This window comes from Trichosurus vulpecula, chromosome 6, assembly GCF_011100635.1.
Source record: "Trichosurus vulpecula isolate mTriVul1 chromosome 6, mTriVul1.pri, whole genome shotgun sequence".
Taxonomy (NCBI): Eukaryota; Metazoa; Chordata; class Mammalia; order Diprotodontia; family Phalangeridae; genus Trichosurus; species Trichosurus vulpecula.
Genome location: NC_050578.1, coordinates 1,388,750 through 1,413,834, shown reverse-complemented (window position 1 = coordinate 1,413,834; position 25,085 = coordinate 1,388,750). Strand labels below are relative to the sequence as shown.

Below are 25,085 nucleotides of genomic sequence, written 5' to 3'. Positions count from 1 at the left end.
TAACAGAAGTAATAAAACAGAAATTAAGAATGCCATTTACCTTGTCCTTGGTCTAAGGTCCTTGGCCTTAGCCCCTGCCCATGCCTTATCCCTCTTATTAGATGGTCAATCTGTCCAACTAGGCTTGTTTGTAATATTTCATTAGGCCAGAGTGCTGCTCATAATGAAAGACTTTTGCAACAATGTCCATCTAAGTAGTTCTCTTGGGTTTTTGTATCCCTAGCTTGATCTGCCTTCCATATAGAAAAAGCTAAATAGGGATTTCCTAAACTGAATTAATTCCACACAACAGCCCTTCAAACACATGAAGAAGTTGTCCCCAAGCACATGCCTAGCCCCATGTCTTCTCTTCTTGAGGTTCAACAGTCCCAATTCTTTCCACTGATATGGGATTGTCCCTGTGGCTTTCATCCTCTTCTGGACCTGGTCCATGTAGTCAATATCCTTCCAGAAATGCACCCTGAGTACTGTTCCTTGCTGACCTAGCGTTTGTTATTGTGGCTAATTCTCCAAGGTGGCTCTATTAAAACTCCTTTGGAATGAGGGGGCTCATCAGTGGCAAGACATACCAATCCAAGCTACTTCCTCCCATTAAAACCACACAAGAATTATTTGTTCTTTTTTGTGCTTCAGTTAAATTCCACAAGCATTTATTAATCTCCCATTCTGGGCCAGCACTGTCCTAGATTCTGGAGATACAAAGATGAAAAGCAACAGCCCTTCCCTTTGAAGGACTTAGAGTCTCTTGGTGGAAAACAACATCACCCAGATAAGACTTTATAAAATACAAACATAGCAAATGTGTAATTTCAATGGAAGAGAACCAATCAGAGGAGGAATGCGAACTGAGCCCTGAAGGGAGTTGGAGATTCTGAAAGGAAAATGAAAAGAGGGAAAGGATTTCAGGCATAAGCAATGGTCTGTCATGTTCCCGTTTTCCATAAAGAGCCATAGAGATAAAACATCAACTTGGATAATCGTAATGAACATTAATCCATCTTGACTTTTCACTCTCACTCATCTCCTCTCTCTAATCAGCTGCCCCTCCATAACAGCTCTTTGATCTGTCTCCTTCTTGCCATTTCAAATGCCAACACCCTGGAATACTGCAAAAAGCCCCTAACTGATCTCCCTTCGGCTTCCCTCTTCTGCAAGCTACCTCCACACAACCGCAAAAGGGATATTCCTGAAACACAGGTCTGACCACATCACTCTCTTACTCAAGAATCTTCTATCATTCCCTACTTCCTTTAAGACAAAATACAATCTCCTCTGTTCAACCTTATAGATCCAACCTATCTTTCTGCACACCTATCACATTTCTCTCCTCCATTTCCAACTAAACTGTTTCCTGTTTCCCATATATGACATTCTATATCCCACATGTGTGCCCTTGCCTTGTTATTTCCAGGACCTACAACAATCTCCCTGCTTGCTTCTGCCTTGTAGAGTTCTCTGGCTTTTTTTAAAGGACTCAAGTGAAATCTCCTACAAGCAGCACTTCTTCATCTCTCCAGTTGTAAATGTTCTCCACCCACAACATTACTTTTTATTCATTCTTTATGTATATATCATATCCTGAACATTAAAACATTAAAGAGCTACACAGACTGGTAAAGAAAATAAGATATTGCTTTGTCATAGTTGAACATTTTGATGTCTGAAAGGAGTAGGAAAATAACTTTAGTTTACCAAAAATTTCTAAAATATTTGTATGAAGAAACATAGTTGTCAGTTGGGACATAAGCAGTTTGAGACAGAAGATAAACTGTAGCATAAATGCAGAGACATAAATCACCTTATGTAAGATGTAGGGTGATCATTCATATGTATGTGAAAATGTTATGGTTTAAAGAGGCAGAGAATGAACTGTTATTAAAAAGTGGGAAAATGTGAGCATGAGGAAGCAGTTTCAAAGGCCCAGAATGAAATTATGGACCATATTGAGAACATAGAGCTACAGGGCAGAATGGTCCCTTGTCTCATTTGCATGTAACTGTTTTAAGACAGGATAGTAAAACTCACAAAGTAGAAAAAAAAATCATGCAACTCTTTGGAGACAGAGGGATAGATATTCAAATAAAGACTATTAATTTTATATGGGGAATAAGATGAGCTGTTAGCTTTAAGTCACAGGTGAGTCAATGAGTTCCAAGAGACTCTGATTGAAACCATTTAGAGATAGAGGAAAAAGGAGGATGAGTTCCCCAAACCCTGAAGCATACCCACAGTTTTGAGGGGCAAGATATGGACTATGATCCAGGAAAAGAGATTGAGAAAGAGTCAGAGATGGGCAGTTTGTATAGAGGATAACCTCTGCATCAGCCAGTCAATCAACAAACATCTATTAAGCATCAGATACTAGAGTGAGAGAGAAGAGAATGAGAGGGAGAGGTGGTGTCTATGCATTAAACACTAAAGAGTTGGGGGCTTTTTTCTCACCAATTTGGCACTGAAGGTGCAGAAGGAAGCTGTTGTCCACCCCCACCCCCCACCATGAGACAGAAGACAAATTCAAGGCTTTGAAGACACCAAGAAGGCAGTGTTGATGGGTGTCCATAGCCACAAAAAGAAAATCCAAACATCCCACATCTTCTGGTGACCCAAGACCCGAAGACTTCAAAGACAACCCGAATATCCTCAGAAAAGTGCCTCTTGGAGAAACATGCTTGATCACGTTTTCCTTGACCACCAAGTTTGCTATGAAGAAGAGTGAGGACAGCAACACCCAAGTGTTCATTGTGGACGTCAAGGCCAACAAATATCAGATGGAGCAGGTGGTAAAGAAGCTGTATAACACGGATGTGGCCAAAGTCAACGCACTGATCCAGTCTGATGGAGGGTATGTCTGACTTGCTCCAGACTGTGATGCTTTAGATGTGGTCAACAAAATTGTATCATTTAAACTGTGTCCAGCTATCTCACTCCACCTACAATAAAAAGTTTTCCAGTAAAAAAAAAAATGAAGAGCTGGGGAGAAGACAGGAAAAGTTCTTTGTTGAGTTAGTAGAAGGAGGGATGGTGTGAGGACATTGAGGAAAGAAGAAAAGATCGATATGACCACTGTGAGATGGAGAGTCAACTAGGAAAGAGGAAAAGAATTCCTGATTGCAGTGGAGGCCCAGTTGAGATCAGAGCACTTTGTCCTGGCCCTGTACAGTTCCACTGTGTGGTCTCCCCAGGACTGTTGAGCAGTATGTGTCTAGCAGCAGAGAAGGCAGATGGCAGGAATGATCCGGGGATGGCATTTGGCAACTTCTGAGTGACTACAGGGCAAGAGGGTTACAGATTTGAGGCTTGAAGACAGTAAAGCTTGAACTGGTTAAGTATAGTTTCAAGTTTGGGGCTTGTTGTTCAGTCACTTCAGTCATGTCTGACTCTCTGTGACTCCATTTGGGGTTTTCTTGGCAAAGATACTGGAGTGGTTTGCCATTTCTTTCTCCAGCTCATTTTACAGATGAAGTAACTGAGGCAAACAGGGTTCAGTGACTCACCCAGGGTTACACACCTAGTAAGCATCTGAGTCAAGATTTGAACTCAAGTCTTCCTGACTCTAAGCCTGGCACTCTATGCACTGCAGCACATTGGTGATGACACAGGAGATTACTGATGGATTGAAGGTCTGGAGGTAATGGTGAGGCTAAAGAATTGAGATAGGAGGAATAAGAAACAGGGAGAAACGGAATGAGAGGGGGTTGGATAAATGGATATACAAAAAGATAAAGGAATTTCAGAATTCCTGAAGAGGAACATTTGCAAGTGATCAAGGCTGTGACCATCCCTGTTATGGCTGATAGTTATATCATAAGAGTTGGGGAGGGTGAGAAATTGGGAATCATCAACATGTACATTAAAGCCTGATGGAATAGAGAAAGGTGTTGAGACAGAGAGGAAGCCTGTGAGCAAGCCCAGAATTCCTTGGGAAAGGAGGAGGAATGACCTGGGGGCAGATGTAGCTGTCACCAGGATCTGGACTGGGAGGGAGAGCTAGATGGAATGAACCTCAAAGGAGGAAGGGTCAACAGAAGGAGGGTATGGACATCATCAGGGAAGGCAGGAACGTGCCAAGTTGGCCTCCAGGACCAGTGGCTCAGGGGACAGGAGAGAAAGTGCCCCTCAGACTAGGCAAGGAAGGTCAGGTGGGGAGGTGCAATCTTCTGGGGGGAGACAGGGTTCTGTGAGTGCCAGGAGAGGGAAGGAGCATCGGGTATAGAGACAGGAGAAGAAGCTTCTTAGCCAAGGAATAGGGATCCCAGAGGATACATACCATGCACTTAATGTTTATTGAATTAAATAAAACATTGAAATATGTTCATTTAAAAGGGACAGGGGTAAGAGCTGGGGACAAATTCTTTACCTTAGAAAACTAAAACTCCCAACTATCAGACATATGCACTTTTTTCAGACATAGGGGAATTTGACACAAACAAACATTGTCTCTGAGTTCCCTCAGTTCTCCATTTCAGGATACCACAAATATGTTGACCCTGAGTCAGCAAGAGAGGAAAACCACAAGGGTTTGTGGGGAATAGAGGTGGCCAGGATTGTAGAAGTCATCCTTTCCAAACAACCCCATTGTTACAGATGAGGAAAGCAAGGCCAAGAGATGAGAAGTTGCTTGTATAAGGTTAAAAAAAATAGGGGCAGATGTGGGATTTGAACTGAGTTATCCCACCTCCAATTCCCTCAGAAAAGCTTAGGGTGCCCCAAATCCTGTGCCTAGTGATCTTTTAAATACACACACACACACACACACACACACACGTATGTATATGTATGTGTGTGTGTGTTCACTTAAGAAACTCCCAGTGAGGAAATGCCCTCACTCTCCCATTGCCCTGTGTGGACCAGCCCTCGCTCTGCAGTCTTAGAGAATGGCCAAGTGAGACAATCCCATGTTTTGTGAGTGCGTGTTCACCCCTTTTCAGGAAGGCTCCAGGAGAGCCTCTCAGTTCTCTGCCAGGAGCTCACTGATTCTGTTTTTGGGCTATGGGGTTGTTTCTTCATCTTGTGCCTGGTGCTCGCCTGGATTTTGGAACTCATTAGTCCAACCCCTCATCACACCCTGGTGAAAAATCAAACCCAGGGACTTGTCCAAAGTCACATTGGTCATGAAGTCACAAAAGAGGGATTTCAGCCTTGGTCCTCTGGCTCTGTACCTTAATTTCCCCCTCTTCCAAGCTGCCTTTCTCCCTGGGGCTTATATTTTTAGACAGAAGAGAAAGGATGATGGAGTGGGGCGGGGCGGGGGTGGGGGGAGGTGGGGGTTGGGGGAAGAGAGAGAAAAGAGGTGGGCAAACTGATCAGAGTTAAATGGCATCTTGGCATCTTGACGGGGGGTGGGTCCGGGCTTCTCCCCTCTGGAGGGGGGAAGGCTTCGAGTAGGGGAAGACCTCTCCCAGTGCCCTCCCACTTCCCTTTTGGACTCTTCTTTCTCCAGGTGCTCTCTCTCCCCTCTCCCACCCGAGCTTCTTCCAGCCCTCTGGCTATTCCAAACTTGTCCGAGTATCCTTCCCTCAGGTGCTCCAGGCTCCCAAACTCTGCTACCCTTCTCTCTCTCTCCAAATAGCAAAATTGAAAAAAAAATGTATTCCCTCTGAGCAGCTGACTATAGTCATCAAGAAAAGTTAGAGATTGAACTAATTCAGTTTGAAGTATGAATGGTTAATATCCCTGTCTTTTGGGTCATAGGATTATAAACATTCGATCACTATTTATCACCTGCCTCCCGTGTGCCAGACATTGATTGTGCTTGGCACTGAGGACACAAACAATGGCCTCCCCACCTCTAGGAGCTTACTGGGAGAATTCAACATGTTATTAGACAACACGCATATAATATATATATATATATATATATATATATATATATATATATATATATATACATATACACAGCACTGAGGGGAGGGGCTGGCACCTGAGGGAAGCTGGAAAGACCTTCAGCAGCACTGAATTGGGAAGGAGAGCATTTTGGCATGGGGTTGGGGTGGGGCAGGGTGGGGAGTATTTCTAACCTCCGTAAACAAGGTCATATTGAATGAAGTTCCTTGTGCAATCAGCCTGGGAAAGATGGGTAGGAGGAAGAGGGAGAGGCTCTTGTTAAACCAAATTAACCACCACTGATTCTATTCCAGGCCATGTGGGGAAGTTATCTGGGGCCAGGCAACTTCCCCAGGGTCTCTCAGTACATACTACTCATCAGCTCCATCTATAGGAGAGGCCAGTCTTCGAAGGGAGAGAAGGAACAAAGAGCTGTTGCCCCTCCCCCCTCCCAATAGCTTCCTCCGCTGGAAGGAGGAGTCAGCCCTGGCTGCTCTCCTGCCTCCCCCTTCCCCATTTTCTGACCCTGAGTGTGACTCCCTGGCTCTCCCAGCAGATTTCCCCCTCTTGGTGAATATGGAGGTGAGGGGAGAAATTCCTTCTGCCCCACCACCCCAACCCAGCCTGGCATCATCTGACCTGGCCTTGGTTCCTAGAACTGGGAGGTATCAGTAACCAGGTTCAAGAGCCAGGCCATGGGAAGCCCCTTTTGAAGCTGAGTGGCCTCCACCCCCACCCCAAGCTGAGCCTCTATGGATGACAGATCCAGAAGTCTGCAGAGGTTTCTTCCTGCTTTTCAGGTGTGAAGGACTTCTAACGTCAAGGAGTGCCCACTGGGTGAACTTCCATTGCTACAGAGATATTTGACTGGCCAAGTCTGTGCCAAAAGCTAGCCCAGCCCAGGTATAAAGGACAGCTTTAATTTTCATGACTCTCCATTAGTTGGGCTTTGAAAATCCACTTTGAGAATTCTACTGCTGCCCTTTATCCTCCGCCCAGCAGAAAGCATGGTTCTTATGATGTTACCTCACCCAAAGTGAGAACCTGAAAAGGCCTTAGCCTAAAAGGGCCAGGGTCTCCCAATGCAGCCTGGACCATCTCCTGTCATCCTGATGAACACCTGGCCACTGGACCCAGATGGCTCTGGAGGAGAAAGTGAGGCTCGTGACCTTGCATAGTCCTCCCTCACTCAAATCAAAGTCAACTGCAAGTCATGTCATCATTTCCCTGATGTCATGGTCCTCTTCAAAAATGAAGAACAAACACAGCCACATCTTTAATGATAGAGAGAGAAGGGGGGAGGCAAAAAGAGAGAGAGAGAGAGAGAGAGAGAGAGAGAGAGAGATTCTTTGAAAATTAACTCAATCCATCTCTGTAATATCAATTAAGTTGGGTGTCTTTGATTGAGTCTTACTAGGTGCAAAGTCCCAGACCCAAATCCCTATCTACTAAGTTCTAAACCTATGTGGGCATGAAGCCCTCAGGGTCCTAAGGGAAGTTGCTAAGACCAGAACCAATAGTAAGAGCCTAAGTTCTGGTCACTCATGAAGAGTGTATAAAAAGAGAGAACAGAGCTATTTGCTGGAGGGCTCTCACTCTTAGAGGTGTGTTGATGTGGAGACTCTGGGCAGCTGTAGTCAAGAGCCCCCCAGCTCGTAAACCCAGATGTTCGGACTTTGTTAAACTCTGGTAACTATGCATTGAGATTTGAATCAGACAAGGTCTGTCTGTTGATGTTTGTAATTTGGTTGTATTTGCTCTGAAGTTCAGGGTGCTGGCTTTTTCCCCTGAACTAATGAATGATATTTGTATGTTAGATTGAAATAAGACTGTTTAATCCCTTAACATTACTTTCCTTAGTAAAGCAGATCAAAGAACCTGTGTTGGCAGCTTTCTGTGTGCTGGTTGTTGGTGGGTCTTACACCCCTACGGCAGCTGCTAGCAGATTGTTGCAGCAACCTCTTCATGGAAAGCCCTCAATTTTTTTTTATTAATTTCATTCTCATCCTGTTGTGATGGAGACTTGTTTTGTTCATGATTCTTTAAACTGTTAAACAGAAGGAAATTAATTGTGTGATTGCATATTCTCTAATCAATCACAGTTGGCAGTTCAAAATTTGACCAGAATGAGGACATTTGCAAATAAGAAACATTTCCAAATAAGAAACCAATGAATTTGGCTAAAATGTTTGCTCTTGGTACCCAGTAAGCTGTAGATGTCTAACGGGGATTTTCTTTCTCATAGCTCCAGCTCCAATCAAGACTGTCAGGCTTGTGGGTGGCAGCCAGCCCAATGAGGGCCGAGTAGAGATTTTCCATAATGGTCACTGGGGCACCATCTGTGATGATCGTTGGGAGTTGCGAAATGGACTGGTCGTCTGTAAGAGTTTGGGCTTCTCTGGGGTTGAAAAGGTGCATAAGAATGCCTACTTCGGAAGCGGTAAGCCATTTACAGGAGATTTGTTACAACTAAAATAGAAAGATAGATGGATAGATGGATGAATGGGTGGATGGACAGACAAAGACAGACTTATTGATAGATGGATGACAGACAGTAGGTACATAGATAGATACAAATGAATGAGTGTCATGATTGATTCTCCGGGGTGGGGGCGGTGGGGAAATTAAGTAGGACATTTTTCAGTTGAATCTGTTATTTTTTTCTCCATCATTCTCTTAAGTCTAGAGTGCCAATCAAGAAAACAATAAAACAAGCCCTAAATTGTGGTGCTGGCCTATTTCCAAGGTATAAATGCTCACAATGAAAACCAAACAATCTACTCACTCTCTGACTTCAGCACATCCCTGATTCCAACCAGCTCCATCTTAAAGGAGAATAGTTCTTAATGACTGACAGAAGCCAGAGAGGGAAGATGGAGGAGTCTTTTTCTGATGCTTAATCCCTTGGCGGGGGCGGGGGGGGGGGGGACAAAAAACAAAACTATTGGGTATTTCCTGCCTGGCTTCTCTGCCTCAACATATCTGAGCGGTGAGTCCATTTAATTCTATTTAATGAAAGATTTTCCACCAAGGTGAGCTCTCCTCCTGACAAATGCACAAACAGCATTCAGAAAACATTGAGTCCTGGCATTCATAACAGGGTCAGCAGAGGAGATTATGTGGCCCGCATCTTTGTTTCTATGGCCACTTCCATTGCCATCTGCTCTCACTGTGTCCTTGGATTAAAAGAGTTTGGGCTGGAATCACTCTAGTTTCATACATATCTTTTTTTCTCATTTTTGTTTTTTCTTCTTCTAGCTTTGTATTGTTTTTTAATCTGTTCTCTAATAACTAAGGGATCTGGCTACTGATTACCAGGGACTGATGGCTGATTTAGGGATGACTGCCATTTCAATAATGTGTCATTTCTTGAGAGTTAAAGTATAATTAATTTCTGTGTCTGGGTGTGTATGTTTGTGGTTATATAATAAATATTTGGTGCTTAATGTGTCCTGCATCTCCTACTTACATTCTCGAGGAAAGTATGCACCATGTTTAGGCATGAGACTTCTCCATACTCTGCATGTTCTAGCCTCTCTCATTCCTTACTTCCTGATTCACTATTTTCTAACATGTTTTGTTCACCATTCTCACCTTCTGCCTTTGAGTTGAAGTCACTGGGTATCAGATTAAATATTGACTTAATTTAGAGTCTTCAAAAGAAGTGGCTGGCTTTCCAAAGTCACATTCCACAGAAAGCTACATCTTTCCTGTCACACAAGTAGCTGAAAGATGGAGAAAACAAGATTACATTGGGCTTTTGGACCACTGAGTATAAAAAATCATTCAGTAGAAAAAACCATTGGTGTAAAGACTCTTTGCTTAACAAGGTGTTTCCCATCCAGAGAGAACATCCAACAAGGTTCTTTGAAAGGTAAAATGATAGAAATAATCTTGTTCGATGCTCTTCTCCCCTCCAATGTTTGACATCAGACAAGGCATACAACTAGCGGAATAAAGTTTGCCCGACATGTTGCCACAGCTAAGGAGGAAAGCCAATGCGGTGCAAGTCAAAGAGGGATTGTCCATAGAGGGTGAGGTTCCTTAGGTGCTCCTGATTTGTGGACGGTATTATACTGATGGCATTGTTAGACACATACTTAGTCTAGGGATAAACAATACTCGTTAGAAAGCCAGGAAGGTTTTCATTATATTTTACATTTATTCTCTCTGAATAAATAGGCATGTCCTGTATGGAGACTACAATTTGTTCAGACAAGTGCCAGTCTTTTTATATTATTCAAATTTCCTTCCTGCCTCTTATTGGTTAGGTGCACTTCAGAGTTCACCCTGAAAAATTCCTAGACACCCCCCTTTCTGCCCCACCCATGTGGGTTTCCACTCCTGTTTACATTTAGATTTCCTCAGAGGAATCTCCCAGTCTATATGGGGCCAGTCCAGGAGGTTTCAAACTTCCTTCACCATTAACCTAAGAAGAGTAATGAGATTCTCCTCTGGCCTATGAAGTAGTGGATTTTATCTAGAGCACAAAGCAGGGATTGTTTCTCTATAGATATTCAAATAAGCAGATGTGGGTACATCCCTGTGGCTTGGAGAATTTAATCAACATTTCCAAGACTTCCTAATCCATTCACTTTCTTGCCTTCCCCAACAAACACAAGATTTTCTGGTATAGGACACTTTTTGTGGAAACAAAAGCTTGGTTGTCTTTTACGGCATTGAGCCCTGAAACATGGCAGATCCTCCTCAATGAGTCGATCAGCCAAACAGCATTTATCGAGGGCTTACTATTGGCTGATAACTATGCAAAGTGCTGGGGATACAAAGAAAAGGCAAAAGACAGCGGCTGCCCTGGGAGCTCACAGTCTAATGGCAAGACAACATGTACACAATTATCTACAAACAATATATGGACAGAATAAGCTGAGGATTGTCTCAGAAAAAAAAAAAGCAGTGAGATGAAGGAAGGAAGGGAAAGCTTGTTACAGCAGCTAGGACTTTAGCTGGGACTTGGAGGAAGCCAGGGAATGGACACCAGGAAGGAGAACATTCCAGGCATGGGAGATGGCCCCTTAAAAGGTGGAGAATTGGATGATGGAAAGCTGTGTTCTGGGAAAAACAAAGGGTCAATCTCACTAGATCAAAGAATCCTCAGAGGGAACGAGGTGTCAGAAGACTGAAAAAGATGAGAAGAGGCCAAGTTATGAAGGGCTTAAAAAAGAAACAGAGGAATGTATGATAGACAATCCTGGAAGTGATAGTCACTGGAGTCTATTGAGTGAGGGTGAGGTGTGTGAAAGGGTCAGAATTATGCTTTAGGAGGGTCACTTTGACAGCTGAGTGGAGGTTGAACTGGAAGTGGGGAAAGACTTGAGGCAGACCAACCCACCAGCAGCTATTGCAATAGTTTAGGTATGAGGTGATTGATCATGGCCTGTACCAGAGCACCAGAGGAGAGAAGGGAGTATATATGAGAAAAATTATGAAGGTAAAGATACCATGATGTATTGCTAATTAAGGTGGAACCCTTTTTTTTTCTACTGTTTTAGAATGCTAAATTAATTAAGTGTCTTTGGTTAAGCCTTACTAATGTAACTAGGTGCTAAACCCCAAGCTCACACCCTTTTGTTGATTAGGTGTGAATCCTTTGGGCCCTGAACAGAGTAAAAAAGCTCAAAGATTAGAATTCTGTCTGGGGCTCTCAGCCACTAACCCTAAATGAGCAGTGGCAGCAGCACCATGTCCCTCATCTGCTCCATCTCCAACAAGGTGCCGGAGCACCTCTGAATGCCCTCTGTGTCCAACTACATGTACGAGTGGAGGCTCATAGAGAAGTACATGGCAGAGAATGGCACCGACCCCATCAACAACCAGCTTCTGTCTGAGGAGCAGCTCATCGACATCAAAGTTGCCCACCCCATCCGGCCCAAGTCATGCTCAGCCACGAGCATTCCGGCCAATCTGAAAGCCTTGCAAGATCAATGGGATATGGTGTTTTAACAATTCGGCTAGCAGCTTCTGTGGGGGTATAAGATCCACCCACAGCCAGCACCCAGAAAGCTGCTGGCATGCTGGGAAAGCACAGGTTCTCTTGATCTGCTTAACCAAGGAAAGCAAGGTGAAGGGGTTGACAAGCTTACTGTAATCCAGCATACAGACAGCATTCAGCTAGTTCAGGGGAAAAATCCAGCACCCTGAACTTCAGAACAAAATACAAACAAATTACAAATATCAACAGACAGACGCAATACAATTCATAGTTGCCAACATCTAAGTTCAGCCCGGGAGCTCAGAACAAGGGCTGGTCCAGTCCCATGCCACCACTGCTGCCGCAAAGAGCTCCAACCGTAAAGGGATCTTCAGGCTGTCTTCTCTCCTCTTATAGAGCTTTTGACATCATCAAGCGTCATCTGAATGACCTCTGGTGATTGGTTCTTGAGTTGGCCCCTTCCCCCAGGACCCTGGGAGGCTCACATCCACATAGATTAGGTCAACACCCAATAGGGCATGGCTCTGGAGTCAACACCTCCCCCTAGCCAGCCCCATCCTGGGCCCACCCTAGTCACCAGTCCGCACCCACATAGGTTCCACACCTAATAGGGCTCTGGGCCTAGGGCCAAGCACCCAGCAAGGCTCAATGAAATACATTGAGGCACTCAAAGAAAACAAAGGCCATTTTGCTTGCCAACACATACGGTCATGCTCCACAACTTCACCCTGTGCCAGCAGCTGCAGACCAGGGGCCAGGAACTGTCATACATGCTCTACCAGCATGACGCTGCCTGCCTGCCGTGTCATTGCCTGTCTCATGAAGAAGATCACTGCTGCCCGAGAAGCTCTGGCCACACTGAAGCCCCAGGCTGTTCTCATTGTCCCCCAGGCTGTGCCAAGCTCCCAGCCTAGTGTTGTGGGTGCTGGTGAGCCAATGGATTTGGGAGAGCTGGTTGGAATGACCCCTGAGACTATCCAGAAGCTTCCAGACAAAGCGACGGTGCTCACCACTGTTGTAAAAAGAGGAGGAAGACACTGCCAGAGGAGCTGGTAAAGCCAGAAGAGCTCAGCAAATATTGTCAGGTGGTATCCCACGTGGGGCTGCACAGTGCCAGCACCCCAGGAATCCTTGCCTTGGACCTCTGTCCCTTGGACACCAACAAGATCCTCACCGGAAGGGTGGATAAAAACATTGTTGTCTTTGACAAGAGTTCAGAGCACATCCTGGCCACACTCAAAGGCCACATCAAGAAGGTCACCAGCATGGTGTTCCACCCATCCCCAGATCTGGTGTTTTCTGCCTCCCCAGATGCCACCATCCATATTTGGTCAGTCCCCCAAGCTTCTTGTGTGCAAGTTGTCCTGGCACATGAGAGTGCTGTGACAGGCCTCAGTCTTCATGCCATGGGCGATTATCTTCTGGGCTCTTCTGATGATCAGTGCTGGGCCTTCTCAGACATCCAGACTGGACGAGTGCTCACCAAGGTCGCTGATGAAACTTGGGGCTGTGCTTTCATTTGTGCTCAGTTCCATCCTGATGAGCTTTATTTTTGGGACAGGGACCATGGACTCTCAAATCAAGATCTGGGACCTGAAGGAATGCACCAATGTGGCCAATTTCCCTGGACACTCTGGCGCCATCACCAGCATCACCTTTTCAGAGAATGGTTATTATTTGGCTACTGCGGCCAATGATTCATCTGTCAAACTCTGGGATCTTCACAAACTCAAGAATTTCAAGACATTGCAGCTGGATAACAACTTTGAGGTGAAGTCATTGATCTTCAACCAGAGCAGCATGTACCTGGCCCTGGGAGGCACCAATGTTCAGATCTACATCTGTAAACAGTGGACAGAAATCCTCCACTTCACAGAACACAGTGGTGTAACCACAGGGGTGGCCTTTGGGCACCATGCCAAGTTCATTGCTTTAACGGGCATGGACAGGAGCCTCAAGTTCTACAGCCTGTTGACCCCATCCCCTCCAGAACAACTGAGGCCTTGTCTCTGTAGTGGGTAATGTTAGAGGTGGGGGGAGGGACGGGGAGAGACTGAGGGGAGGGGGGAGGAATTTGGGAAGGGACACTCACATCATTTAACTCTGGTCTGAATGTTGGCTTTGGCCAATGTCGACTGTCCTAGAGGCCTGGGTCACCCTGCCCTGGGCTGCCACCTCCAGGCACTGTAATATTAATTAAGGTGGGACTTTCTTACTGTCTTAAAATGATTAATTAAGTGTCTTTGATTGAGTCTTACCAGGTGCTAAACCCCAGGCCCAAACCCCTACCTAGTAGGTGCTAAGCATATGTGGGAGTGAAGCCCTCAGGGTCCTAAGGGGAGTTGCTAAGACCAGAGCCAATAGTAGGAGCCTAAGTTATGGTCACTCAGATGATGTTTGATGATGACTAAAGAGTGTATAAAAAGAGAGAACAGAGCTATCTGTGGGGGCTCTCACTCTTGGTGGTGTACTGATGTGGAGACTCTGGGAAGCTATAGTTAAGAGCCCTCCAGCTTGTAAACCTGGATGTTGGGACTTTGTTAAACTCTGGTAACTATGCATTGAGATTTGAATCAGACAAGGTCTGTCTGTTGATGTTTGTAAATTATTTGTATTTGCTCTGAAGTTCAGGGTGCTGGCTTTTTCCCTTGAACTAAGTGAATATTTGTATGCTGGATTAAAGTAAGATTGTTAACCCCTTAAAGTTACTTTCCTTAGTAAAGCAGATCAAAAGAACCTGTGTTGGCAGCTTCCTGTGTACTGGTTGTTGGTGGGTCTTACACCCCTTCAGCAGCCGCTAGCAAATTGTTGCATCAAAGGAGTGGCGCGTGACTCTGGGCCAGCCGTTATTAAGAGCTCCCCAGTTTGTGAACCCAGATGTTGATGCTTTCCTGCTAATTATGAATTGTGATTTGGTCTGTTTATATTGTGTATGTTTGTAATTTGTTTGTATTTGCTCTGAAGTTCAAGTTGCTGGCTTTTCCTCCTGAACTGAGTGAGTTATATTTGTACATTGGATTAAACTAAGATTGTTAACCCCTTAACATTGCTTTCCTTAATAAAGCAGATCAAAAGAACCTGTGTTGACAGGTCTTGTTGGATTTCACACCCTTACAGCAGCTGCTGGTTGAATTGTTGCAACACATGAATTGACAATTGATTCAATATGGAGGTTAAGGGAGAGGGAGGCAAGAGACAGAATGAGGAGTGGGGTAAGGTAAGCCCTAAGAAGCTGTGGGTGGCCAGAAAAGGAACTTGGAGGGGATGGCATAGCGCAGGCTGGGAGAGCCCTGGACTGTTTGCCAAAGCACAACCCTAACAAAGGGATGTAGCAGCCAAGGCATCCATGTGTCTTGGTATATGCACTTGTTTGTGGAATCTTTGGAAAGAGGCTTCACCAAGCAAAGTCATCCCGAAGAAATTTAAGGGTGAAAATTCATAAAATAGTCACTTAAACATCATTCTTCTTTGTTTCCTCACCTGTAAAATGGGAAAAGTAAAACACCCACTTCACAAGTTGTTGAGAGGACCAAATGAGATAAGTAATATATTAAAGCATCATATAAACGCTGCTGTGCAGTCATCTCCGTTGTGTCCAACTCTCCATGACCCATTGGGGTTTTCCTGGCAAAGATACTGGAGTGGTTTGTCATTTCCTTTTCCTGCTCATTTTACAGATGAGGAAACTGAGGCAAACACAATTAAATTACTTATTTGCCCAGTGTCACAAAGCTAGTGTCTGAGGCCACATTTGAACTCAGGAAGATGAGTCTTTCTGACTCCAGGTCCTGTGCTCTATCCACTGTGACACCTAGCTGCCCTTTATACAAGTGGTAGCAATTTTTATTATCATGGTTGTTATTATTATGACCCTGAACTTCTTGAAACATCTTATCTTTTTAATACAAAGATCCTTCCAGTGTTATTGTACGGCTTTGAGTCAGAGAACAGCACAGACTCCAAAGAATTAAAAATGATTTTCACCCCAAGGACAATGGAGAAGTACATGGTGGGCATGAAGAGTCTAAAACACATTTCAAACAAGAACATTTGAAAAAGTTGTATAATGAATGCCAGCAAAGAAATATAAGAGTGAAAAGGAAGAAGGCTTAATCACATAGCGATTGCCAGGGGTAACCAGTGTATAACACTATTGGTAACCATCTCCCCACTATGTCATGGGAAATCAAGGAAGACCTCAGTATGTTGGGTGACTTCTCTGTGGTAAGCTCATGCCTGGGTTGAGCTCTGTCTGCAACACTGGAAGAAATACCCACATCAATGAAATTTGTATACTGACACAGAATAAATACTAGTTGATTGAATTGAATAAATAAGCCAGAGGCCAACTCAGGGATTTGCCAGGCCTGTGTATCTACTTTAGGGATTATCTATCACCCTGGCTCCTGCTCCTGATTGCTTCTGGGTTGCAGTAGATGGTGTTCAAGGTGGAGGAATGACATTTCACTCTGGGATAGACATTTTCCTTAGGAATATTAAACTTTGCCCTAAAATCTCAGTCAGTCAATCAACAAGTATTTATTCTGTGTCAGGCACTGTGCTAGCTACTAGGAACAAAAAAAAAGAGACCAAAGACAGTCCCTGACCTTAAGGACCTCACAGTCTAATCCTAGAAATAACATGCCAATAACCTCGTACCAGATGAGACCTACACAGAGTAAACTGGAGCTCATCAGTAAAGGGAAAGCATTTGCATTCAGGGGGAGCTGGGAAAGGCTTTCTATAGAAGGTGGATTTTAGGTGGGACTTCAAGGAAGAAGTGGGAGGTCCCAGTGACAGGATAGGGGCCCAATCCAAGACCTTTGCCCCTTGATGAAGTCTCTGGCTTTCACTTGAGGCTATAATCCTCTCAACTGGCCTTTCATAGTCTCTGGGTTTGTTTGAGGCATCCCAGTAATCTACTCAACAGATCTTTTATTATCTAAGCTCAATTCTCTGTTACCCTTAACCTAGACCAGTCCTTCATCCTCAGTTATCTCCCTATCACCCTCCCCCACTTCCCACCCTTGATCCTATCAATTCTCTTTGTCCAGGCCCACCCTAACCTACTGGCCACTCCCATCAAGATACTTCCCCCCAACCCCCCAGACCTCTTCTCCAGTCACCCTGGTCTACTTGGCCTCTCCTAGATCCCTCCCACAGTCTTTCTGAATATAAGATCTATCTTGTTGCCATTAAAGTGTTCAGATTCAACCTAGCTCATTGGTTAATGCAAGTGTCACCAATGCTGAGCTTACTTAAGAGTCTAGCCAATATGGCCCATTTTTAGAATCATGTCCACCTTTTTATCAGTGTTCTAATAAACCTTGTTTTTCTTTGCCTGAAAGAAGGCTCAGGTCAAATTCATTTGGGCAGGACCCACGTGTCACAATTTTGTGGTCCCAGCAACCCTAAACCTCAACACCAGGATTACTTTTGGTTTCTAAATAGACACCGGCCTGGTTACATCTACCTCAGCCTGGTTCCCCAGCAGCCAAGATCATGGAAATACAAGATCCTCATCCTCTTGTTTCTCCAAATGGTAAGAATTGATTCAGATACATCTTTAGGCAAAGACAGAATTTTGCTTCTTGGTTTTCTGAACCTCAAGGGGTTTTTGTAAGGCCAGGAAAGCTGTTACAGTGGAGAGAGAACAAAATGGCATGTGGAGGTTTGGGTACCAGACCACACACTCCTCCTGCTCCCCCTATTGACACTGGCCTATGGACAAGATGAAGATTCTAACGAGTCCAAAACTGACCCCAATTTACTGGCCGTACAGGAGCAATGATAAAGATGACACCATAAGACTCCTTCTGGATGGAATATACGCCATCTCCAACAAATTGTAGCTTCTGGCAGGAGGTTCTGGCACATTCTCATACGTAAAGATGACCGAGATGAGGGCAGTGAATCAGCTGGATATGTTGGTGGATCAGTTTGATCCTGACCTGAGCTTTCCAACCTCATTCTGTGCTTTTTCCATTTGGAATTTTCCCATGACCTCCATGTCAATGAACTGCCAAGTATCCTTAATTGTACCTCCATTCCATCTCTTGGGTTTGGCCCTTTCTCTTGATTCACACATTGCCACTCTGATTTATGTCATGGTCACCTTTCCCATGAAATAGTAGAATAGCCTCTCAATTGGTCATCTTGATTCCAGGCTCTTCCTTCTTCAAAGATCTTTCATGTAGCTGCCAAACAGGTCTTCTCAGGGCTCATGTAACTCTGCTAAGAGGCTACTGTGATTCCCTGTTGCCTCTAGGATCCAATATAAACCTTTATGTTCAGCATAAGCTTTTTGTGACTTGGTTCCAGGTGAGCTTTGCTGGAATTTTCCCCATTACTCCCTCTATGCCATGTGACTTACTTATTCTTTGCCAAACTTGGAAATCCAGCTCCTGCTGCCATGTTTTTGCCTGACTTGCTCCATATCCCCACTTCTGACTTAGAATGACTAGCTTCTTTCCAGTCTCAGATTGAGTGAACCTCCTGTTCAAAGCCATTCCTGATCTCTGCAGGTGAAGTGCCCCTTTATCACTGTGTTATATTTATGTGTATACACCTTGTAGTCCCCAGGACATTACAACACTCCTTGTGAGCATTTTTGTCTTTGTATCCCTGGCACCAACACAATGCATGAGAGAGGGGAAATGGATTGTTAAGTGAGAGCAACAGCAAATATGCTAGTAACACCAGAGAATAGCTAGGTAGCTCAGTGGATAGAGAGCTGGGCTTGAAGTCAGGATGACCTGAGTTCAAATTTGGCCTGAGACACTTACTCACTATGTGACCCTGGGCAAGTCACCTAACCTCTGTCTGACTCAGTTTCTTCATCTGTAAAATGAGGATGATAACAGCACCTACTTCCAAGAGTTGTTGTAAGGATTAAATGAGATAGTATTTGTAATGTTCCTGGCACACAGTAGGTGTTCAATAAGTGCTTGTTTCCTTCCTTCCATAGATTGCGTGAAAAAGTTTGAAGTATAAAAAGACTAGAAAGGTAGGAGGGGGCCAGGTTGGGAATAATCTTAAATGTCAACCAGTGGACTTTGTATTTGATCCTAGAAGTAATGGGCAGCCATTGAAGGTTATTCAGCAAGAGTGATGTGGTTAAGCCCACATTTTACACGAAGTGTTTTGGCAGTTGTGTGAAGAACGGATTGAAGTGGAGGGAGGGGTAGGTGGGGCAAGGCTTGAGTCCAGGGAGATGGAGTATAAGACTAGTGCAGCTACTCCGTAGAGGAGATGATAATTTGAACATGCAAGGGGAGAAAAGTTTGTATCTGGGAGAGAAGTTAGGAAAGTAGAAATGGTGAGATTTAGGATAGATGGAGGAGGAGGGTGAAGAGTCCAAAAGAATATTGAGGTCATCAGTCTAGGCAGTACTTCTTAAACCACAGTTTAAGAAATGCTGAAGGGAAATGTTTAAGTGAGTGGAAAATGTTTAAGAAGCCCTGGTTTAGGGTTCTGAGAGGATGGGGTTGCCCTCAACAGCCATAGAGAAGTTTGGAGAGCAGAGAGTTTGGGGGGAAAGATCAAGCATGGAGTTTTGGACAAATGGAGTTTGAGATGCCTGTGGAGACATCTAATTTTAAATATCCAATGAGCAGTTGGGGATACAGGATTGGATCTCAAAAGGCAAACTAGAGCTGGCCATACAGATCTGGAAATCTCCTTCAAGGAAATGATAACAGAGCTCATGGGAACTGATGAGATTGTCAAAGGAGATGGAATAGAGAGAGGTCCCAGAATGCAGTCTTCGAGGGTACATGACAAAGATACCGGTAAAGGAGACTGAGATGGAGGAGAACCAAGTGAGATCAAGATCATGAAAACCTAGAACAGCAAAGGGTTTGGAAGGGTATCCATGAAATGAGATTGGCAAAGCTGGAAAATATAGACAAAGAGGAGGCAGCTGTGATGGTTGGGGCTTTCCTGAAACATTGGTATGGAGAGGTGATTAGGACAGCCAGACCCTGAGCAGGAGTTATTTCAGGGCAGCAATGTGATAGGTGAGGTTGTAAAAGAAGGGCTGGCCAAGTTGTGGCATATGATTGTGATGGATACTCCTGTGCTGTAAGAAGTAATGAGCTCAATGATCGTAGAAAAGCATGGAGAGACCTGCATGAAGTAATGAAGAGTGAAATGAGCAGAACCAAGAGAAGACTGTATACAGTAACAACAATACTGTTTTAAGAATGATTTTGATGGGGCAGCTAGGTGGATAGAGCACCTGACCTGGAGTCAGGAGGACCTGAGTTCAAATCTGGCCTCAGCCACTTGACGCTTACTAGCTGTATGACCCTAGGCAGATCTCTTAGCCCCCATTGCCTCACCAAAAAAGAAAAAAAACAAAAACAAAAAGAAAACCAAAACCAAAAACAAAACAACAACCAAAAAAGAACTTTGAGTGAATGTTATTTTGACTATTATAAATACCCAAATTAACTATGAAGTACGTATGAAGAAAGATGCTATCTACATCTAGAGAAAGAACTGATAACCAGAAGTGTGTATAGAATAATTTTACCTACATACATACAGATATATGTATACGTGTGTGTGTGTGTCTGTATGTGTGTGTATCTACTTGTGTGTAATAGTGACTATCTCTAGGGTGAGGGGAGAGGAAAAAAGCAAAGTTACAAGATAAACTTTATTATATATTTAAAAGGAACAGCAATTATACATAATAGATTTGCGGTTTCATGTGTAATCATCTTTTTTCCCTTATTTTTCTATTCTACTATGTCATGGAAATACTTGTTTCAGAATAAAATGAATAAAATTTAAAAAATAAAAATAGGATTAAGCAGTATATACACAATTTTATAATTCTGAAATTGACAAATGAATAAGCTTAAAATAATCACAGAAAAGGATATGTTGAAAACTAGAGAATAAAATGAAAACAAAAGACCATAGAATTAATAAAAATTAAAAGCTTATTATTTGAAAAGACTAAGAAAGTTGATAAAGCTATTAAATAATCTAATTAAAAGGGAAAAAAATCAAATTACCACAAAAAACATTTAATGGACAAAGAAAATCACAATAGAAATGAAACAAAAATAATTATCAGAACCTAATATTCACTAAAAAAAGAGATTTGAAAAGAAACAAAGGAATATGCATAAAATAGAAAATGCCCAAGCTAACAGAACATGAAATATGAAATTTTAGAACTGTTGAATTGCATAAAAAGAAATCCTATTAAAGGCATTATAATGGGGACAGGAAACAGCCTGGTCTAGAAGGGTTTACATGGTAATTACATCAAACTTTTAGAAAATAGTTAGTGGCTATACTACACAAATTATGCTCAAAATTAGGAAAAAAAATTACAAAATTTGTTTTGTGAGATAAATATACAGTTATTCCTTCTACATCATGAGGGTTTGGGGCCCAGCTCCCTCACGATCTGGAAAATAATTTCGCCTTCCCTTCATACTGGCGAAGGAGTACTCTATATTTTATGCATTTCTAACTTTCTACACTTTTTCTGTGTCATCTGCTGGCCTTTGTCTCTGGTCTGCACCTTCTACAAAAGTCCCCCAAAATTTCCATTTAATTTCTTATGCCAACCAGAAATGTATCAAAAGTGTGATGGAGAAAGTTGAGATGTGAAGGCATAACTGTAGTTCTAATACCTCTGTACCTGGCTCCTCCACATCCAGGAACACCCCAATCACCTTCTTGACTTGCCTATCCCCCTTTCCCTGACTCTCCTTTGTGAATTTCTCCTGGGGCCTCCATGTTGTGAAGGGGGTCCAGTCTGGCATGCTTTCATTCTCTCTCTCCAGGCTTCTAGACTTCAAAACCATGGCCCCATGCCATATGTATTTATCCACAACCCCACTCCATCTTTCAGCTCCCCTTTGTATGTTGAGTTCCTCATTACTTTGTAACCTTATGGAAGACTAGGACTGTTTTTTGTTTGTTTGTTTGTTTTTGCCTGTATTTGTATCTCCAGCACATTAGCACAGTAGATGACACATAATACGTACTTAATAAATACTTCTTTCCTTTCTTCCTTCTTAACCAGGGAAAGATAAGGCAAAGAGAAGATAACTCAATATTGCTAACAAATATAGATTCCAAAATTTAAAATACAATCCTGACCACCTCCCCCCAAACTACATTAGTACACCTAATTATTCACTGTAATTAAGTTGAGTATCTACCAAAAATGCAAGGATATTTTAGTGTTAAGGAAACAACTACCACACTTCTTCTACCACACTTAATCAAAATGGAGAACAATACCCCAAATTGAATGAATAAATCAATTTAAACAGAAAAGACCTTTGACAACAAACAACACATCTATATGTTGTCAGAATTTTATTTTAAATTTTGGAATTGATGTTCAATGAATTGTATTTCCTAGGTCTCCTGAGTTCAGGTAAATATGTCCTCAAATGATCAAGTCTTTAGGAAGAAAAGAACAAAGTGGAGATGGAAGATCATAGGATTTCTCTGTCTCTCAGTTTCTATTTCTGTTTGTCTGTCTGTCTATCTGTCTGTCTGTCTGTCTCTCTCTCTCTCTCTCTCTCTCTCTCACACACACACACACACACAGCATGAGTTGGTGGCACCTGGCATAAACACACACCTCTGACTGCTTTTGTTTCTTTCCAGGATGACCTGCTGACTTAGGTTTTGCTGATTCAGTTTTTTGGCCATTGCAGGTACTGGTATCATATGGATGAATGAAGTTCTCTGCTTTGGAAAAGAACTGTCTCTAGATCAGTGCTTGTTCAAAGGCTGGGGTGTGACCAACTGCAACCACAATGAAGATGCTGGGGTCACCTGCAAGGTGTGACACCATCTTCTTCCTCCTAAATCAAGCACAAGGACCTCCTTCAAAGGCACTCCTTTTTTCCAATTGGGTATGAGCACCTCTCGCCAATGTCACACTCCATAGAGGTATAAGAGACTGACAGAAATTTTCCCTGGAAAGTCCTGGTAGACAGTTTTGTCATTTGCCACTGGTTCTCTTAACATCTCTGGCACTGCTCTATGACCCAATTATTTAAAGAGAATCCCCTAGATTTTGAAGGGCATGTCAATTTGACTCTTCTAGTTGAATAGTAAATGAAATTTCCTTAAATGTGGGGTCTGATCTGGTTTTGCCTTTCTATCCCTCATACCAAAGATGGGACCCTGCAGATAGTCATTCAGTAAATGTGTAAGTCCAATAGAAATTCCTTAGGAGAGGGATTGTTTTTTGCCTGGGTACAGCTAGCACTGACAGCAAATTCTATTTTCCATAAGCGGTTCTGGTTCACAGTTTCAGGGCAAAGAGGATTGCTTGTGGTCAGTCACAAGGGAGTAGGACCCCTGGTCACAGTTCCAACACAGAGAGAATCACTAGTATCTGCAACTGCAGGAGAGTAGGAGACCTAGTCACAGTTCGAGGCCCAAAGGAATGTTAGTGCTTGTGGCTACAGGAGACTAGTAGCCCTTATTGGATAAAGTCAAGAGCATAGACCAGGATAATGGTGACCACACCTCTCCCCACATCACACCACCTTGGAAGCACCAAAAACTTGCAGACCCTTAGAAGTAGTTCTGAAAACAGGATCATGGAAAAGTCTAAAGTTTGGCACACTGCAATGATCAGAGCCCAATTTTAACATATAATTCAAAGTCAAGAAATAGACTGGGGAAATGAACAAACAGGGGGAAAAAGAATTTGACTATAAAGAGCCACTTAAGGAAGCAAGGAAGACCAAGACACAAACTCAGAAGATGACAACAAACTGAAAACAACTACAACCAAAGTCTCAAAGAAAAATGCTAATTGGATTGAAGCCTAGCAAGAATTCCTGGAGAAATTAAAGAGATAAGAGTGGAGTGGATAGAATAGGGGAAAGAAATGAGAGTGATGTAAGAAAATTATGAAAAGAGAATTAATGGCTTGGTAAAAGAGGCACAAAAAGAAGAAGAAAATAACACCTTAAAAAACCCCCCACAAAACTGACCTAATGGCAAAAGAGCCACAAAAATTCACTGAAGAAGAGAACTTCTTAAAAAGCAGAATAAGTGAAATGGAAAAGGAGGTACAAAAACTCGCTGAAAAAAATAATTCCTTAAAAATTAGAAAAAGGCAAGTGAAAACTAATGATTCCATGAAACATTAAGGGATGATAAAATAAAATGAAATAAAAATGAAAAATAGGAGAAAATGTGAAATATTTCATAAAAAATAACTTACCTAGAAAATAGATTGAAGAGATAATTTAAAATTTTTGAATCACATGACAGTCATGATCAAGAAATTATCAAGGAAAACTGCCCCAATATCTTAAGGTGTGAGTTCATTATGTTGGGATGATCTAAAAAAATTAAGGGGTGAAAAAGAGGTATACTCTGGGAAGAGGGGGAATAGAGAGATAGAATGAGGAAATTTTTTCTTATGTAAAAGAGGCATGCAAGGAAATGCTTAAGAAGATGGGGGTAGGTTGACAATATTTGAACCACACTCTCATTGGAATTGGTTCTAAGAGAGAGGAATATACACTCAGTTGGGCATAGAAATCTGATTTGATAGAGGAATAAGAGGGGAAGGGATTAAGAAATATGAAGGGGATAATAAAGGAGAGGACAGATTAAAAGAGACAGTGGTCAGAGGCAAAACAAACTTTTGAAGAGGGACAGGACAAAAAGAGAGAGGATAAACAGAAGAAAATACAATGGAGGGAAATACAAAGAATCATAACTGTGAATGTTATGAACTCACCCGTAAAATGGAAGGGTATAGCAGAATGTATTAGAAACCAGAATCTAACAATATGCTGCTTACAAGAGACATACTTGAAACAGAAAGATACACATGGAGTTAAAGGGCTAGAACAGAATCCATTATGTTTTAGCTGAAATGGAAAAAGGCAGGTGTACTAATCATGATCTCATACAAAGCAAAAGCAAAAATTGACCTAATTAAAAGAGATAATCGGGAAAACTACGTTCTGCTGAAAGGTATTTTTTTTTACAAGTTTCTCTTATGAAGGCCTCATTTCTCAAATATATAGGCTGCTGAGTTAAATTTATAAATATAAGAGCCATTCCCTAATTGATATATGTATATATGTATATATATATGTATATATATGTAGTCAAAGGATATGAATAGGCAGTTTTCAAAAGAAATCAAAGCTATCTAATTAGTCATATAAAATGCTCTAAATTACTATGGATTAGGGAAATACAAATTAAATCAACTCTAGGGTACCACATCACAACTATCAAAAATGACAGATCCCAGAGGAGTTGAGGGAAAATAGGCACACTAATAAATTGT

At 42.6% G+C, this 25,085-nt stretch overlaps 1 protein-coding gene and 1 pseudogene across 1 annotated transcript in view; both read left to right on the top strand.

Moving 5' to 3' along the window:
- The window catches only part of MSR1 (macrophage scavenger receptor 1), a 76,013-nt gene extending 52,906 nt beyond the window's left edge, over positions 1-23,107 (top strand). The window contains exons 9-10 of the mRNA XM_036764709.1: positions 8,069-8,263; positions 22,471-23,107. Coding sequence (XP_036620604.1) covers positions 8,069-8,263; positions 22,471-22,604 — 329 coding nt within the window. The 3' untranslated portion in view covers positions 22,605-23,107. The remainder of the gene's footprint in view (positions 1-8,068; positions 8,264-22,470) is intronic.
- Positions 11,524-13,795, top strand: LOC118852867 (annotated as a pseudogene).
- Positions 23,108-25,085: the final 1,978 nt, after the last annotated feature.